The following is an 18,921-nucleotide window of genomic DNA, read 5'->3' as shown; positions in this document are numbered from 1 at the left end:
TTTCCACATATGTTTGCTTTTTGAGGAGGAGTCTTGCTCTCCCCAAACATCTCCCTTGGGTACCCATTGTACAGCAGAGGATTCTGGGAGATATTCTATTGCCCAGACTCGGCACATGCAAAGTGAAGTACAGTAAATCCTACTGGGCCTCACATTACCCCATGTGAACTGAGAGAGTGTCGTCTGTTTTAAACACACACAGTATTCCCCTGCAGTTATTAATCGCAGGGAAAGATTGGGAGCGGTGGTCAGTCTGTCTTTCAGGGAAGCATATCTTTCTGTAAAGATCTTTAAAGATTCCCCCCACCCCCTTGCAATCAAGCGGTAAATAAATGTTATGATAAGTAAAAAGCTGCTATTACTAAGCTTCTCATTGAACGAATAACTCCTGATAAAAACTGTTGAGAAACTATAAGCTTCCCAGGAACGAAGAGAAGAGAGTTAATATATTTTACTGCAATAAGGCACAGGATAAACTATCCCATTTTAAAACCCACTTTAAAGGTGGATTTCTTTATCTGTGTGGTTCAGCAGATAGGTAGATCTCAGAGGGCAACACTGCGTACTCTAAGGTGACATTTCTTGTCCTAGGATGTCACCGTTGCATTGTCCTGGCACAGCTCGTGCCCAGATGTATTTATAATCGATTTAACATAATCACCATGGACTGAACTCCCACTGAGGTCACTCTTTATACTCAAGACAGGTGCCTGCTATCCTTCTGTTGCTGGTTAAGAGTTGCCTTCCATCCCTTGACGCCTTGACAACTGTAAGGATTTAGCTTTTGTGTGTTAAAATAGTTTTGCAGTCACGACAGCAAAAGTCAAGCCATATCATCTGATGGCAAAAGCTTTGCAATTATTTCTGTTTGAGCATATAACACCAATCCTGGCTGCTAATCAGTTTCCAGGTCCAATTGAAAGTGCTGGTTTTGACCTGTAAAGCCTTCAATGGCTCAGGACTGCAATACCTCAAGGTTCACCTCTCTCCATACAAACCGACCTGGACCTTGCAATCATCATCTGAGGCCTTTCTTCATGAGCCTCCACCGTGAAAAGTCTGGAGGTGGCAACAGGAGAACAAGCCTTTTCTGCAGTGACTCCCCACTTGTGGAATGCTCTCCCTAGATAAACTCACCTAGTACCATTGTCATATGTCTGTAGGCCTCCAGGTATAGGGTGTTATATAAATTCAATAAATAATAATGATAATAGGCACCAGGAGAAGACATTTCTCTGCCCTCAGGACTTTGGCTAATTAACAATCCTTTTAAATTGTGTGTGTTGGGGGTATAGGTTTAATTTTTTTCTTCTTTGTTTTTATATTGTAAACTACCTTATGATTCTCAGATGAAGGACGGTATATAAATTTATTAAATAATAATTATAACTTATATTTTGGAAGCAATTTAGTATACTAGGTGCCTGCTATTGTTCCATCCAATTGCCTGTAATTTACACACCTTCTACCCAATATTCTTTAGAGATGTTTAGCATTGAACCCGAGACATTCAGCATTGCAAAGCATGTGATAGACTGTGGAACTATTTCTCTGACCTCTTGTCAAATGTAGGACAGCAGATAAAAGGAACATAATACAAAAAAGCACTTAAACTGTACACTGTGATGTTGTATTTATCGTAAGTGATGCATGCCAGTGAATTTTTTTATCCGTTTCTAGAACACACAACCCAGTAAAAGTCAAAAGGCATTTAAGACCCCATTAACTTAAGTGGAAGAGATTTATGAATGGATCATGGCTCTAATATTGACAGCAACCTGAAAGAGTACAAATGGCAAACCATCTTTGCAAGGGCTTTTCCTTCCTGGTGAGAAATAACCTTGGAACGGCTGTTGGAAAGTAGTCACCTTGCTCACGTGCTTAGTAAGATAGAAGAGCAAGCAGCACCCACCAAACACATCACTTATTATATACATACTATACTAGCTGGTAAATAATTACAGGAATCAGACACATCACCAAATCTCAGCTCTAACAAGGTGAATATTCCATTGGCTCTTTTCATCCAATTGTCTCAAACCAGCACATCTGCACAGCTATCTGCTGAAAAATTGCATGCTGTGAAGAAGCATGGGATGCAACTGCAGCCATTAATACAAAGCATATATCGAGGTTTAAGAATAGTACATACCTTGGATAGCTGTGGATTTGCTTGCTTTCCCCTCTAAGGCAAGCCATATTCAGCTGGGCTGCTAAAGCTCTTCTGTACTTCTTCCCACTTAATGACCCTAATCTTTCCGCAGCTCCTGGAGTGGAAATTGTTGCATGCTGATTTAAATACAGGTCATTGCCTAGCAAATCTCTAAAGGCTTCAGGACAGCACTCAGCATGGAGCAGTGGTAGAATACTCATTGAAATCAGGTGGAATAAGCCCTCTGGCATCTTCTGTTACACAGAGCAATACTTTCGAGGCTTAAATACATGTAAAATGCAGTTCACAAACATTCTGCAAACCTTATGAACTCAGCTTCCCAATGCCAGGCTGTCATTCTGCCAGATCAGGATGTTAGTTCTCCACAGAAGCATTAAATTGGGACAGGCAGTACTGCAAATTAGGACACCGACAGCAATGGAAGCTTGTATTATTTATTATCATCATTTAGTATTACTATTAAGAACATTTGTACACCACTCTTTGCAGAGTGGCTTACATAATTAAAACAAGACAATCCTTGCCTGCAGGTTTACGATCTAGAAGGCATGGCTCAAAAGAAGTGGAGGGAAGAGGGGAAAATGCAAACCCAGCAACCAATTTGAGCTGGAAACAGGTCAGGGTTCCCCTTGCAGTGCTTACTTAATAGGTAAAGGCAGGTGGCTCTGTCATTTCTGCTGGCAAAGACTGAACAGGATGTATTGTATACATTTCAGAAAATCACTAGAGCCTTGAAGCATTGGAAGTTGATGGCAATTTATTTTCTGCTGTAAGCTCCAAACAAGTGCAATGTATTGCTAGGAACCATCTGCTTGGGAGAAGTCTCTGATAACTTTTGCCTCTCTTTCCCCTTCCAATAATGCATTATCACTCCCTTCTCTATAGCTAAGTGGATTCCTCTCTTCATCACCTGTCCTACATTTTCCATCCCAACCTGTGACATCTTAATATTTTCTTCCTGCTCCCACTTTACCTTTTAAAATTAACTGCAGGGCACGTAGAATCCCTAACACAGAGAGATGACTGGGTGTTGCTCTCATTGTCTTTCGACATCAGCTTTTATTTGGAAGTCATTGTAATGAGGACATCAAATTACTTGGTGGAACCCCTTACTCTCAAGTAGGACTGCAAATTGTTGGCCTGGATGCAGAGTCATGAGGTCACCAGTCAGCCAACACCAGAGTTAATATCATGAGGCTGCGGGCAGCAATGCTCCTATTGGAGCAGAGGTGGAGAACCTGTGCCCCCCCAAAGACGTTGCTGGACTCGAAATCTCATCAGCCTCAGCCAATATGGCCAATGGTTACAGACGACAGAAATCATAGCGTAAGAACATCTCAAGGGCTACACACACCCCATCTGTGTGCTAGAGCAAAACTTCGTCAGCAATGAATCACAACTCTCTCCTATCACTTTCCATCTGCCATTAGATTGGCTGAGCTTAGAATGGTGCCCTCATTTTTGAAGGTGTGCAAATTTTCTTTTTAAAATAGAAGCCACAAGGGCTTTGATCCAGATCAGGACCATGGCATGGATGAAGGTTCTCTTCTCCCCACCCCCCACCTCTGCAATGAAATTTATGCTAAAGCTATTAGCATAAAGAGTGAATTACCTGTTATCTCTGAGCAACCATTCATGAATTTTCTATTGTATCCAGGTTATAACAGGAAACACAGAAGATGCTTGTGTGGCTGTCAATTCTCCATACAGTCTTGCCCCCTGCCCATTTCCCCCTTTTGTTTCTTTCCAAATTAACCCCTGCCTTACAGGGCATATCCATGTGGCTACCCCACTGCCAAAACATAAAATTTTCCTCATGAGACAAGAAGACTGGGACAGGAATTGCAGTGATGACTGATTGCTGATTGCTCTAATGAAATGTACACTTTGGTAAATTTTAAGAAGGTAGCTTCTGTTGATTTTGGAAATCACAAGGCATGTAAGAGAAACTAATTTGAGCACAGCTGCAACTCTGACACCATCCTCTTTGCTGCTGTGCTTTCTTCTTCCCTAAAATGAAAAAGTAGCACCTACAATGCAAGAAAGAGGGGGTGATCTGCACATAAGCACTTTCCAAGGGGTAAAGAAGGTTGGGGATGACTTTTTAAGGATAAGAATCTTGCATACACTCGGCATATACTTCAGTAGAAAGAGCGTGTTATACCAAAGTTTAGGAAACTCCGCTCTAGACAGTAAAGTTTGCACAGGCTTTTGCAGGCCTAACACCTAAGAATTCTAATCTCCGTTCCTGCAATTCCTCTCAAATTATGAAAACGATCATAGCAAATTAAAGATAAAATATACAGGCTTTGAAATAATTACTCAATATTTAAATGCTGTGACTTTTTTTATCAGAACAGTTACTATGCACCAAAATTAAAACACAGTTTTGAATATCAAACATTGACAACGTTTTAATTAAGTTAAGAACATTCTCAAATATATAAAAAAAACTGATATGCTTTTACAAATGCAATAAAGAAAAAGTACAAAAATATTTAAAATTTAAATATGCAAGTAAACATTTGTAACCTTAGGCATATTCACAGGTTTTCTTCCTTCCGCTTTCCCCCATTAGAAGATTCAAGGATACATTTCTATCTAAATAAGCACTCAAAACTAGTGCTAGTTCTGTATTACTGACATATGCTTATATGGCATAGAAAATTGCATGCACAAGCAGACTTCTGTAACTGTTCTCAATATATAAATGAGAAGATCTACAGAATTAGAGATTGCAAAATGAACTTGCAAACCATTAGTTCTGCCAATTACTACTTGGTGTAGTATCTTCAGGAATATAATAGGCTTCTACCTCTTCAATCCTTCATATGAATGGTACCTTATACAGAAATTTTAATGGGCCCTCTTCTACAACAGCATTTGTTTCCACTGCTATTTTTATTTCACACAATATCCATGTTAAAAAGTCTTCCGTTTGGGTTTTGTATTCCATTCTCAACTTTCACCTCTAGAAATATTCCCCTGTGAAGAACAGGAAGAATATTGCAATCTCACCATTATTTTAGATATGGAATTAAAGAATACTAAATGACAAGATTAAGCAACCTGTCACATTTTGTTCCTTATTGGAGACAGAAGCACAAATTACTATTTAAGAAATGTTAATAGTCCATGATGTCCTGCTGAGCAAGCATATAAATCATTATGCAATTCATTTAACAATGTTACAGTACACTTGAAATGGAACAAATACTTCTGTCTCAGAGTTTACATATTTATATTACTTCCAGTTTCTTGAAACTGCAAAACCAAAGAATGAGCATATAACAAAATTACATTTTGCAACTGTTACAGTACCTTTTTGAAGTCGGTCTACAAAACTAAAATAGTGGATTTCTGAACAAATTTACCCCCTTAGTTATATATCATGCAGCTTCTGCCAAACTCATAATTTGCCTAGTACAAATCTTTAGCTGGTTAATCCTTCAAAATTATGAAGCATTTCTTAAACAGAGCAAAGCTTTAAGGTAAGGGGAAAAATGCTATGTACCACACTTTTCATGTTAGCAAATTGCAACACTCATGACAGCAGCATACAAAGCAGCATTTTAATATAAACAATCATATTTCAAGTAATAACCAATGTTCTGCCAACTACCCAAGCTACTGTGCCCAGGATAATTCATCTTAATTTGGGTCCCAAAAGTAACAGAGTCTAGGAAAACCTGAATTCTATCAAAGATGGGGTTAACAATAGATTAACCTTCCAGTTTGTTCTATTGGAGGCCTATTATAGGTTGTAACTTTAAGATACTTCCTGTGTTTGCAGGAATTGAAAGTTCAGATTATTTCAGCTGAAAGTAATACAGTTGAATGGAACTGAGTCCTGCATATTACCTTCATGTATGAATGTATGCAACTTCTCTCCAGGTTTTTAATTTAAAAATCTAATCTACAGGTCCTCTTTCTTTTCAACAGATAGAAGAATAAATATTTCCATTTTGAAGGAAGTTTACAACAGCTTGCTTCATATGTTCAGGCCTGATATAGACAAATATAGCTATATTTTATTTCTCCATAAAGGCTGCGGCTGCCATAGAAGACCTCATGTTTCCTCTTGCTGAAGAAGTGAATTCCTCTATTTCGGCATTCAGTTTGTTGATCACCCATTCTAGTGCTTCACGTCCCTGAGAACACACACAGCTTGATTAAAAATGTTCTAATTTCCTATCTAGTCAAGAAATGGAGGAGACATGCAATATATCTAGCTTGCATTGCAAAAATGTATCTAACATAAATGAAGTAATAAAATACAAGCACAGCAATTTTATTCTAACCTAAAGTTAATTGTCTGGCCTAATATATAATGATTTAGTGCCAGCTAGGCCTTGTAATAAACACACCACACATGGCTTAAGGATTGCCTGCTCTAATATTAGACAGCAGCTCTATTCCGTGCCTTTCCACCTAAAGAATAGGGCCTTTTTTGTGGAAGCTACCAGACTTTGGAACACTCTTCCTGGATGCTTTAATCAGGTGCAATTTAAGTTTTAGATGCAATTTCAAAAGACTTCCCTGTTTGTAGAGGATTTTTTGGCTGTATTTATCATAAGTCAGGCAGATCAGGTCAAGGCAGAGTTAATATTGTCTTCCTGCAGTTTCCAATGGCTTTTGGATTTATTCCCTGAGCAGGAACTCACTTAGGCTACATACTAAATGGTTTTTGAAAGATGGGAGATTAACTCCTATGTGAGGCAATGCACTAAATACACTAGAGCTCAAAAAGCTCTTTGAATTTGAGTTTTTCACCTCTAGCTAAAGAGCTCTTTAGTCTGCAATTCACCTATATACACTTCAGTTAACTATTTAACTGTTAACTACAACACATTATACATGGGGCTGCCTATGAAGATTGTTTGGAAACTGTAACTGGGGCAGACTTCAGCAGCCAGTGGGGCAAGATGGTTTCAGCACATAATACCAACCCTGGCCCAAAGGTAAAATAAAGGGACTCCTGAACATTAGGTCCAGTCGTGACCGACTCTGGGGTTGCGGCGCTCATCTCGCTTTATTGGCCAAGGGAGCCAGCATACAGCTTCCGGGTCGTGTGGCCAGCATGACTAAGCCGCTTCTGGCGAACCAGAGCAGCGCATGGAAATGCCGTTTACCTTCCCGCCAGAGCGGTACCTATTTATGTACTTGCACTTTGATATGCTTTCAAACTGCTAGGTTGGCAGGAGCAGGGACCGAGCAACGGGAGCTCACCCCGTTGCGGGGATTCGAACCGCCAGCCTTCTGATTGGCAAGTCCTAGGCTCTGTGGTTTAACCCACAGCACCACCCACGTCCCAGGGCCCAAAGGTACTTGCTGCCAATTAGTTTCTGACCCCAGTTTAAAGTACTGGTTTTGACCTGTAAAGCCTGATTAATTTTTTTTGCCAGAGTCTCTGATATGGCTTAGAACATTCATGGATGTATTAGACCTATTGTCAACCCAACACTTTAAACTAGCCAACCAACCCACACTTCTCAATCTAGATGGAGCTGGAGCCTTCATGCTCCCCACCGTCTACTGGTTCTATCTCCACATGGTAGTTATAGCCAACTAAGATAGATTAGTATTATCTCCATACTGCATTATCAGGGCCTAGGTGATTGGTTCTTTGTCTACAACTATGTAGTACACTTACAGTCAATTTGACTTAGGAATTCTGCAAGTTCTCACTCAGCTGCAACAGCATTGCATTGCATGCGAATTCTAAAATATCTCCATCTCCCTTTTTTACACATCATAAAAGCTGACTACATACTTTTTTAGCATTAGAAGAGATTGTGTTCTCCATTAGTCCTTCCAGGTAACTGCTGACACTAACGCCTTTCACACAAATTGTTGCTTCTTGGGTCAAAATGGTTCTAAGGAAAAAAGAATAATGGTTTACCAACTTACTTCTCAAATTTCTGTTACTGCAGTAAAATCTTCCCAAATAGCACAGATGCATCAAAGTATAGTTAGGTGCTCTGCTATTAACCAATCAACTATTTTAAAAAGGGGGAAATAGTTTTACAAGAGCTGGAGCAAACAAAAACGAAGTGGTCATGAGGAGATTAAGCAATAGTTTGCTCCAGAATACTGAAATGCCAATATCCCACAATTGTACACATTAATGGTAAGAATGGGAATCTGTGGGAGAAATCTAACCACCACTCTTACAGCACCTTTTGTCATTTCCTCCTTTCCATAGAACTGAGCAGTTACACACACACACCCACGGAACCAGATTGCCGCGCACAGCTCTGCAAGTTTTCAAGGTAAGTAATTGTTTGAAGTCAGTTATAGCAATCAAGAGAAAAATGGAAACAAGGAAATGAGAATGAGGCTCACTTAGGGCAGAGGCACCTATATCCTTTAACATTAGACAGTCGACAAGAAAAACAGGAGAACACTCAAGGGGTAGCACAATAGCATAACAGGTTCTTATCCTACCTAAAGAGACATTAATATGCCATTACTGAAAACTCCCAGCGCCAGCAATCCTAGCAAATGGGATTACATTCATTACAAGAAACCATGGTAGAAAAAAAGCTTGTTTTGGTCATTTTGAATGTGACCTACTCACAAACCTCAGACTATAAATTTAAATGAATGTCTAGAGCACGGGTGTCAAACACAAGGCCCGCGGGCCGAATCCGGCCCGCGAGAACTCGTCATGTGGCTCGTGTAGCCGCCGTTCACACTGCTGTTCTCGCCCGTCCAGTGCACCATCGCCTGGTTGTGCGCCGTGTCGCATTTCAGCACGAAGGAGGTGGTGAGCAGAGAGGCCGCCTCCGGAGGTCCTCCGCCGGCGCGACCCCGCAGGCTGCCCGCCTCATCCCGCGGGCTGCCGCGTCTCTGGCAGTCGCTCCGGCGGGCGTGCTGCCCAGGAGGCGCCCAGCACAAGCAGCAGCAGCAAGCGGAACGGAGCTGCCCGGCCGGACGCTCCTCCGCGCGCCCCAGCAGCCGCTGCTGTCGCCATGCTCGGCCTCCGCTGCGCCGCCGGGCAGGGATGCAAGTCTGGCAAGCGAGGCGCGGAGGCGGAGGACGGGAGGGAGCAAGCCGAGATGGAGGCGGGAGCGCAGCATGGACAGGCGGCGTGGGAAACAACGTGCCAGCAGGGCACGCCCAGGCGAGGCGCAGCGCCACCCTCTGCCGGCGGGCCCCACCGAGCCCGGCCGGCCGGCTTCCCCGGCGGCTGCTGGCAGCAAGGCTGCAGCGGGCGCGCCGGAGCAAGTGAACGGGAGCCCGGCGCCTGGGCAAGCGAACGTCCCCCTCAGCCTCGGCTTGCCACGGAGGGCATGGGGAGGCAGCTGCCCGTCGTGGAAATGTGCTTCCACAGGGGCAGCTGCCCGTCGTGGAAATGTGCTTCCTCCACCAGCACCAGATTTGGGGCCGTGCGGGCACCTCACCCGCCCCGAGCCAAGGGAGCACAAAATAATGATAATGATGCCTATTTATTCTATTGGGGGGGGGGACCAAATTTTGTCCTCACTCAGGGTGGTTGCCATATTACCAAAGTCCGCCCCTGCCCCCCCCCTCAATGGGATTTGAAATCCAGGAATTTGAAATCCAATAAATTCCTAGGAGTGCCCCTGTCCCTACTGAGTAAGCCCCTCAGCCCCTAAAAGCAGACGATACCAACTTTTCAACATTGTGATAGTGATGTTGTGATACGGTAGCGATATATTGCAGTGTTGCAAAGCAGAGGGAGGAGCAAGCAGCATTGGCCCCCGTCAGAAACTGGGGTGCAACCGGCACATCTCCCCACCACCACCAGCGCCTGGCACAGGGAGGAGGCAGCAACAGGCGGAGAAGGAAGAGAAAGCGCAGACAAACCCCAGCCACAAGACGCAGTCCGGTAAAGGTCCTCAGACTGGGCCTGCACAATGTTATGATACATCACCACAGGGGCAGACTTTAGTCAGCTTTCATAACAGGGATGTCAGCCTGAATAAAATATTGAGGGGGGGGGCAGGTAGGCCCCACCTCACATCACCATCATCATAATTTATTACTGGTCAAAGACCAGCTCGAACTTCACATAATTTATCACATGCCACACACACCCCATTTAAATTTCAAAGCCCATCAACTTCGGGGGTCTCAGCCTGCTCAAATATTTTAGGCCGATACAACCGGCCCTTTGAGGGTGACCAAACTGCTGATGCGGCCCCCGATGAATTTGAGTTTGACACCCCTGGTCTAGAGCAGTGGTTCTCAAAGGCTGCAGCGCACCTCACTGGTGTGGCAGGAGAGGATGGCAAGTTCGGCAGGAAGATTAAAGGGCAATCACTACTATATTTTGGGAAAGATTTGATTTCCTATGTAGTTGCATTGTTTTATACTTTCTGGATGTCCCATGACCGTATTATAAAGTAGTTGTGTTCTATGTTATAAATCACACATTGTTTGTTGTTTCTTTTTGTTTTCCAATGTATTTCTTATCAATTAAAAAAACAGTGTGGTGCAAGCAAATTTTTATTCTGAAAGTGTGGCCCAGAGAAAAAGGTTTGAGAACCACTGGTCTAGAGCAAGAATGGGGAACCAGATCCAGCCAGTGGGATAAAATGGGAGCTCAATTTTAACATTCTGAACTGTGCAATGGTAGGCACATCTCCACTTGTACCTTACCTGATATCACATATGATGTCAAGAGTGAAGCCAGTAGGTGTGGCTTGGGGAAAATTGCCTCATGGGCCCAACTGGGGCCTGTGCTGGGCCTAATTAGGCTTGTAGACCATAGATTCCCCACCCATGGTTTAAAGTAAAACTCTAAAGAAATCAATTACTTACTTTTCTGGCTTTTCAGGATGTGGTTTATAGATTAATCTCTCATCTACTGACACCAGATTTGTAAATGAAATCTAGAAAAAAAATTAATTTATATATCAAATCTTCCTGTTATAAAATTCCATAAGATATGTAAAGGGCTATGCACTTATGGCATCTGAAGCCACTACAGCTGGGGCACAGTGTTTCCATGATATTACAACAGTCTTCTCTAAGGTAGACATTACAGTGGTGCCTCGCAAGACGAAAGTAATTCGTTCCGCAAGTTTTTTCGTCTTGCGAGTTTTTCGTCTTGCGAAGCACGGTTTCCCATAGGAATGCATTGAAAATCAATCAATGCGTTCCTAAGGACCTCTTCTGAAGGCTGGGGGGGGGGACAAGGGCTTTTCTTCCCACCCCCAGCATTTTAAAAAACCCCGGGACAGCAGAGGACTTTTTTAAAATGCTGGCGGGCGACAGCGCTGCCGCCCACCAGCATTTTAAGATCGCCCGGACAGCGGACTTCTCCGCTGTCCCGGGGCGATTTTAAAGCCCCCGGGAAGGCAGGCGGGGGGGGGAAGCAAAGACTTTCGCCCCCCACCGGCCTTCAGAAGGGGTCCTGGACCTCTTCTGAAGGCCGGCGGGGGCCAAAAGTCTTTGCTCCCCCCTGCCTGCCTTCCCGGGAGAGCGGAGAAACGCAGCGCTTTCTCCGCTTTCCCGGACGGCTTTTGAAGGCAGGCGGCGGGGGGGAGCAAAGACTTTCGCCCCCCACCGGCCTTCAGAAGAGGTCCAAAAGTCTTTGCTCCCCCCGCCGCCTGCCTTCAAAAGCGCTGCGTTTCTCCGCTCTCCCGGGAAGGCAGGCAGGGGGGAGCAAAGACTTTTGCCCCCCGCCGGCGTTCAGAAGAGGTCCAGGACCTCTTCTGAAGGCCGGTGGGGGGAGAAAGTCTTTGCTCCCCCCCCCGCCTGCCTTCAAAAGCCGTCTGGGATAGCGGGAAGCGCTTCCCTGCTATCCCGACCGCTTTTAAAATGCTGGCGGTGGGGAGCAAAGCCTTTCGGCCCCCGCCGGCCTTCCTGGACCTCTTCTGAAGGCCGGAGGGGGGGGGGAAAGGCTTTGCTCCCCACCGCCAGCATTTAAAAGAGGTCCCCGGAGATTTCCCTATGGGCTTTCTTCTTGCGAAGCAAGCCCATAGGGAAATTCGTCTTACGAAGCGCCTCAAAAAACGGAAAACCCTTTCGTCTAGTGGGTTTTTCGTCTTGCGAGGCATTCGTCTTGCGGGGCACCACTGTACTACATTTCCCCCAACTCAGATTACATCACATATAATGCAGCAGGAACTGGAAACAAATCCCTGATGCTAAATGCTGCCAGAGTCACAAAAGACTGTCATACGGACAATTCACAAAATAAGTACAAGTCAGTATAACACGGCACAAAAACATCTGAGAGAAAAGTTGCATGTTGTGTATACCACTAAGAAGTGTCTCCCCTGTTCATTCAGCTTCTGAACAAGAAATGTCAGAACAGCTCCACAAAAAAATCTAAGCACGTTTTATATGCTCAAATAAAAGGCTACCAAATAAGTCTACAAAAAACTTCCAATATATTTTTGCATGCATGAACTAAAGTATAAAGATTAAACAGTTTTATTAATACTTACATTAGTAGAATTGAGCTCCAGTACTTTCTCTACTGGGTCAACTATGGAGTGTTCTTGTACATACGTCCTTGTTCTACAAGCACCAATAAGCTAGGAGAGAAACATCAGGCATTATATATTTCAGGCCTATTTTCATTATCAACTTGTGTACAAGACAGGACAAAAAGATATCTAGTCAGATCTTGAGATGTATATTCAATAGTTGCCAGTTTAGTGACAATGGCTTCTTGTTCCATTTCATGTACCTGAATTACGATCTGATTTCTGCTCCTTGTATTGTTTTTCCCCTTTACCTGAACATTATTGTAATTGTAAAGCACTTCTCCACTTCTTCTCTTTCCTTATTTGTGACTAGCTGAAAAAAGCCTAAGGCTTATGCAGTCCTTTTCTCACAACAGGAAACTATGGGCTTACATCTGAACAGAGCCATTCACTTAACACCCCCCCAAAAAAATCAGGTATTATTGCTAGCATTCATTCTACTCATTATCTATGCAGGATTCACCCTACAGTTGGAAAAACCATGCTGAAAATGGCAAAATTATGCAACACTCTTACTGTGAAGTTCTGATGGTCAGCCATCAGCTATGTCTTGGTAATTTTTTTACTTGTTACCAACCAGCTGCTAGGGTCAGTCACATCATGCCTGTTTCTCGATAACCGAGAACTTAGTCAACGGTTTGGTTTGCATGTACCTAGAATGTACAGCACAACAAACCACTGTATTATGGAGCTTGACTTGTTAAGCGATTTCTATATTTAATATTTTTCTAGCTGAAATTAAAGTGATTTAACCAGCTGAATTTATTTATTTTAAGTGAGTAGGAACACTCAGGCTATCAATCAATGCAAATGAAGTGGACAACACAAAGAGTTTCTGACTTCTGTAGGAGGTACTGTTTGGAGTGCTATTGGATTGATAGACTCTCACTTTATTTATTCATTAAATATACACAAATATTTATCAAATGGATCAGCTGCTATTATAAAATGCTAAATGAATGGACAGCACCTTTCAACAAAGCCACCAGTTCCTTCCAGGCCTAAATACAATGTAATTATGGTGTAAATAAACCCAACAGAAATTATTAATTTGTACCCTGAACAGTTCAGGAAAATCCAAATAATGTATTGTGAAAGAGTGAAATGCAAAGCTAACTTGATCCCCAAATACCACTTTCAGAGGAGGTCATTACACTGTATTTCATAAAAACCAAGGTCAAATGGGTGTAATTTCAAAGTAAGTCAGATATTTGTCCTGCATCCTGAATGGACACGTACTGATTTTACAACTGATGGCATCCCCCATTCGGTACTGAGCAACCTGTGGCTATGTAACTTTCCATTGGGATCTACATGCCGGTCCAGAACATCTACTCCAACCACGCTGGGATTCATGGGATTTGGATATTTCTGCATAGCAGCTGTAGTAACTGTCTCCCAAGGGTGGCTGTCAAATTAAAACAAAAACGAAGATAAGCACTTTTCAGTTAGTTACATAGGAATAAGCTCTGCAGATAGTCTCAGATTTAGCTAAGAACCTGAGCCAACCAATTCACCACATACTATTGTCACTGAATTCTCAAGGAATTCTCTTTCAAGTACTATATAATGTAAACTGTGCAAAAAGCATCATAAAAATAAGCAAAAATGAAGTCTTAAAAGCAGCTTAAGGATCAGGTTGGTCACAAAAGAAAGAAGAGCACTACAAAGCCTAAGACACAACTCCAAAATAAGATACATTCAAATTCTGGGACAATCAAGACACAGCCCTGAATCCATTTCAACCCCAAATACTGCTTGGATCCTTGGACTTTTATAATGAGCAAAAGAAAACTCAATAAAATCAACACATGGCCAAACCTAGCAACTGCAGCAGTCGGTGAAAAACATGTTTTTCAAACAGCAACTGCTGGAACAGAGCATGGCTAAACACGTGCAGCCTGCACAGAATGAAAGGAAGGCCTTTCACTGCTTGCAGAGTGGGGGAGGCGCCTGATGCAGTTCTTCAGCACCCATTTTCCAGCCTGCATTTCCTTACACCAAGGAATGGGAGACACCATAAGAACACTGCAGAAGAGGACTTGGCCATGGCAGACCCAAGAAGGTGGTGGGCTACCATCAGCACAGAAAATGTGGACAAGAAAATTGCACTAATCCTCAGGACAGTTGCTTAGCCGCAGCCACATGGGAAGAAAGATACCAACTATGCACTGCAAAATATGATGTAATGCTGCTTCACTGATATAAGCATCCAGTGAAGTACCTGTGAAAGAAACAAAAAGGAGCCCACTTTTTTTCTGCTTTCAATTCCTCCTCTTAAAACCCAGATCGCTGCAGCTTTTTAAAAATAAAAAAATTCCCTAATAGATTTTTTTTGGGGGGTGAAGAGGACAAGAGGGACGAGATGGGTGCTGCTGCTACTATACCCTCAAACCAACCTTGGCGATGGAAAAGGTTGTCAGCAGCGCCTGAATAACTACAATTGATCCCCCCCCCTTCTTCTTCTTTATGCCCCATTTGAAAGGTTTCCATAGGTGACCAAAACAGAGCTGGGGACAATTCGTGACGCTGGGGAAATGGGGGCAAGAGAGGGAGAAGAAGCGCATGCACTTCTGTGGGGTAGTAGGAACCTTAACCCCCCCTAAAAAAGATTATAAAAGATTATATTTTGAGTGGAGTGCCCTACCTGGGTAAATGGAGCAGCCAAGTAATTTCGTTGTTCCCGAGAGGGGGCAATGACAATAAAGATATTATTATTATTATTATTATTATTATTATTATTATTATTATTATTATTAGACGCCCCCTCGCCCAAGGCAGCTGTTTCGGGGGTGCGTGTGGGATAATTAGGGGGTGGAGGGGGAGCCCCTTAAAGGTCAGCGCGCCCCTGCCCCTCTCCACCCCCCAAGTGAAGTCAAAGCCGCCCTTGCCCCAAAGGAGATGCTCCTCGGGTGTCCCCTCAGAGGCCGAGTTCCCGCTGCGCCCGACCCCTCCCCGCTTTAACGCGGCATCTTGCCGCCCGCTACTCACTCGAAGGTGTGCTCAGAGGTCCAGATCTTCATTGCGGCGGCCGGAGGAGGAATATGGAGGCGTGGGGGGGGGGTGCCTCTCGGCAGCCTCGGTTTCCTTCAGACGCCCCCCGCGCCTCGCGACGCCCTTCCGAGCCGCCCGCCCGCCCAGCCTGACTGACGGATCTGAGAAAGGACTGAGGCGGAGGGGGAGGGGACGAAAAGAGCCGGGTGACCGTTCCCCTCCTGCTCTCAAGTGCGCCTGCTCCGCCCGTGATGGGGGGGGGAAGTGGGAGGGGCGAAGCACCTAGGGAAACGTCTGATAGGGCGGCGTCCTATTCACCGGCTGGGCGACGTCAGAACTGAAGCCATCCTTCCTTCGGCTACCTTGAGAGCGAGAGGGGCCTCGGGCGCCGGCAGGGCGCGAGCCGCACTAGCGCGCGTGCGCACCATCCCAACGGTTTCTACGCCCGCGCGCCTGCGCGGTGGCAAGACTCTCGATGACGACCCCCCTGCCCCATTTAGCTGAGGTCCTCAGTGCTGCATGGGGCAGGGGGAGGCCTGGCACCACCACAATTATGTCCCCAACTGTATTTATTTTATTTTAACTTTATTTATTATTATGTTTATAATAATGTTTATTTCATTCAAGGAGCTCAAGGTGACGTTCTTTCACCGCTTTTCAACCCCCCCCCCCGGCCACAACAACCACCCTGTGAGGTAGGCTAAGTTGTGCTACAGTGACTGGAGTGAGGTTTTTAATAAAATTGCAGGTAATGGTGTTTCCCAATCGGGGGAAAATAAATAGGCCCAGAAGCAAGAGTGGTGCAATGTCAGTTTGATGTCGGGTCTGGCAGATGACCCTGGTTTGAAACCTCAGTGACCTTGAGCCAGCAAATTGCTCTCAGCCTGTCCTACCTCACAGGATTGTTCAGAGGATAAAATGGTCGGGCGTAGGGGAGAACCAAGTATGCTGGATAAAAATGTGCAATGGAGTAGGAGGAACGATTAGGCGTTTTGCTAGGAGAGCAAGTCTTCAGAGAACTGTAGAGGGACAAATTTTGAATGCACAAGATTTATTTGAATTTGCTTCCAAAAACATAAAGGGAATTCAGGTGTTTTTCACACCATCGGCTGAGGTGGGTGCAAACGAAGAATTTCTGAAGGGACCGTATTATAATTCATTATCAGTAGGTGGCACCAGAAAGAACCACTTCTTCAAACCATTGGACAAAAGAACCCTTTTGGTGGAGCAGATTTCAGTTTCTGACAAATCTTTTAAAGCCACTGTTGGTGATAAAACCAAAGAACTAGTCAATATTATTCCAGTTCTGTTACTTCCAGGTTGCCGCGGAGCACAACCCGAAAATGCTCAACCTGAAGCGTATTCATCCCGAGGTATGACTGGTAGTTAGCCCATTCTACAAAAAAAGTATGATATACCGTATGTGTTAGTTGTGGTTTGCGAGCTATGGCTTATCAGACCTACCAGGAATAAAATGACAAAAAAATCACTTTGAATGGTCAGTGACCCTTTTCTGTGGCACTTAATGCCATTTTTGTATCTTATTTTGAAAGAGGCCACAATTAGCTTCATTTTGATACCAGAATAAGCCAAATTGGTTGAAAAAATAAGAGAAACAGGAGGATTTTTCTAAACTGATGCAGAAATTGCATTAGCCTAAATCTCGTGAAAGTCGACATTTCAAAAAAAATTCTCCTGTGCCCAATTTTGGACCAAAAAAACTTACAAAATTAATTTGAGGTTATCTCATAGGTATCTACACATAATTTTTTTTTAAGGAAATCTGAGTCATGAGATCACGGTTGAGTATTAAAATAAGGTGATTTGGCGTGGAATGACCCTCTTGCCATCTTAACTGGTGCACAGGTTATGCAACTGTAAAAACATTAGCATTTAAGGTGCTGCAGCGCTCTTGTTTGAACTACAACAGAGTAACACAGCTACCAATAACAGGTATGACATTACTATGGCATCTGGAATGTTACTTGAAAGGAGTCTGCTTTGAGGAATGCAAATACTTCTGGGTGGCTTGGACAATAAAAATAGATGGCTGTGGGGAGGAAGAACCAGCTTTTATTTGGAATATTTACAGAAACCAGAGTGCATAGTTATATTGGGCCACAATAAAAAATATATATTTATTGCTAAGTTAATCCTCTACACTCTTCCTTGAACAGGACAGCCCTGGAATACTGTAGGCTCATTGCAATATATCAATTAGCTATAAAGGGGGTTATTGGAAGAACACAACTTTGCAGCGCCCTAAACAACCACAGGTAAATAGTCCCCTGGAAGTATACTACCAGGCCAAGGTAATGCGGTTTCTGGGCAGGTGGTTTTAACATTACTTTTTAATGCTTACATGTAACCTGTTGCTACAAGTACTGAACAGGAAAATGTGACATTTTCGGAAAAGAATTTATAATGTCCACAATATGTTTTTACTATTGTAACCCCTATGAAATTACCTGTGGGAAAGGTTTAAGGGTAGTGGGTCAAGAAGCCTTCCATTTCTTATTTATCATCTCTTCTAGGCACTTTGGATCTGGGATATTGTGTCGTTCTGCTTGGCTTTTAAGTCTGGTGTCTAAGGCTGCATTCACAGGTGGCATTGTTCATGTGAGTTATTTGGCATGTCATCAGCCTTCTTCCACAGATGCTTCACGTACTTGAGAGTGGAGTGCAGTCAGAACAGAACTTGCCAACTTCTAAAAACCACAGTAGGGTAGTGCCTTTATTAGGCTAAAAATGTCATCAAATAGTGAGCAAGCCTTTTGAGTTGTACAGAGCTCCTTAGTAGGTTGAATATCAAGCAAAGGTAGAAGAAAGGAGAATGGGAAAGCAGGCTGAAATTGAAGCCACAAAGTCTGAATTGTTCCTAGTCTTCAGATGCATTTCAGCACCTATATTAGGGTAATACCTTTATTTTGTAGAAAGTTTGTAGGCATTTTAATTCCTTTTAGTCTATTGTGGTTTTAACCTTCTGTATGTTTTAAACTATGGTAGTAAATATTTTAGTGGTATTCTTATTGTTTTTTCTACAATCCAGCAGTATATAAATTTTAAGAAATAAAACAACTAGAAATAAATTAGACCTAATATGGTTTTTCAATTTAAAAAAAAAAAAAAAACTAGGCCAGTACAACTACCATTTGTTTTTAAGATGATATTCAGGAAGAGATGGCTGACCTTGGCCACTTCTAGCATCTAGTAGAGAGCACTGACACAGAACCATTTTCACTAAGTGCTGCAGTCCTTCCAGACTATCATCCAAGGACCACATGCCAG

The 18,921-nt window shown here is 43.3% G+C and overlaps 1 protein-coding gene across 1 annotated transcript; it reads right to left on the bottom strand.

The window, feature by feature from the left end:
• Positions 1-4,560: 4,560 nt before the first annotated feature.
• On the bottom strand, positions 4,561-15,998 carry PRELID3B (PRELI domain containing 3B). The gene is made up of 6 exons (XM_081868152.1): positions 15,631-15,998; positions 13,879-14,047; positions 12,598-12,687; positions 10,964-11,034; positions 7,947-8,049; positions 4,561-6,324 (listed from the first exon to the last, which is right to left on the bottom strand). The coding sequence occupies exons 1-6, from the start codon at positions 15,660-15,662 to the stop codon at positions 6,205-6,207; spliced, it is 585 nt and encodes a 194-aa protein (XP_081724278.1). The 5' UTR covers positions 15,663-15,998; the 3' UTR covers positions 4,561-6,204.
• Between the last annotated feature and the right edge of the window lie 2,923 nt (positions 15,999-18,921).

This window comes from Podarcis erhardii (assembly GCF_964252035.2).
Source record: "Podarcis erhardii genome assembly, chromosome: 6".
Taxonomy (NCBI): Eukaryota; Metazoa; Chordata; class Lepidosauria; order Squamata; family Lacertidae; genus Podarcis; species Podarcis erhardii.
Note: the sequence above shows the minus strand (reverse complement) of the source record. Positions and strands in the feature narration are given on the sequence as shown.

What these genes read in the sequence shown, in the direction of transcription:
- PRELID3B (XM_081868152.1), bottom strand. Translation starts at nt 15,662, where the DNA reads ATGAAGATCTGGACCTCTGAGCACACCTTCGA. An exon ending in ACCTCTGAGCACACCTTCGA is followed by an intron (nt 14,048 to 15,630) that starts GTGAGTAGCGGG and finishes TTAATTTGACAG; the next exon opens with CCACCCTTGGGAGACAGTTA. An exon ending in CATCCTGAAAAGCCAGAAAA is followed by an intron (nt 8,050 to 10,963) that starts GTAAGTAATTGA and finishes TTTTTTCCTTAG; the next exon opens with AACCATTTTGACCCAAGAAG.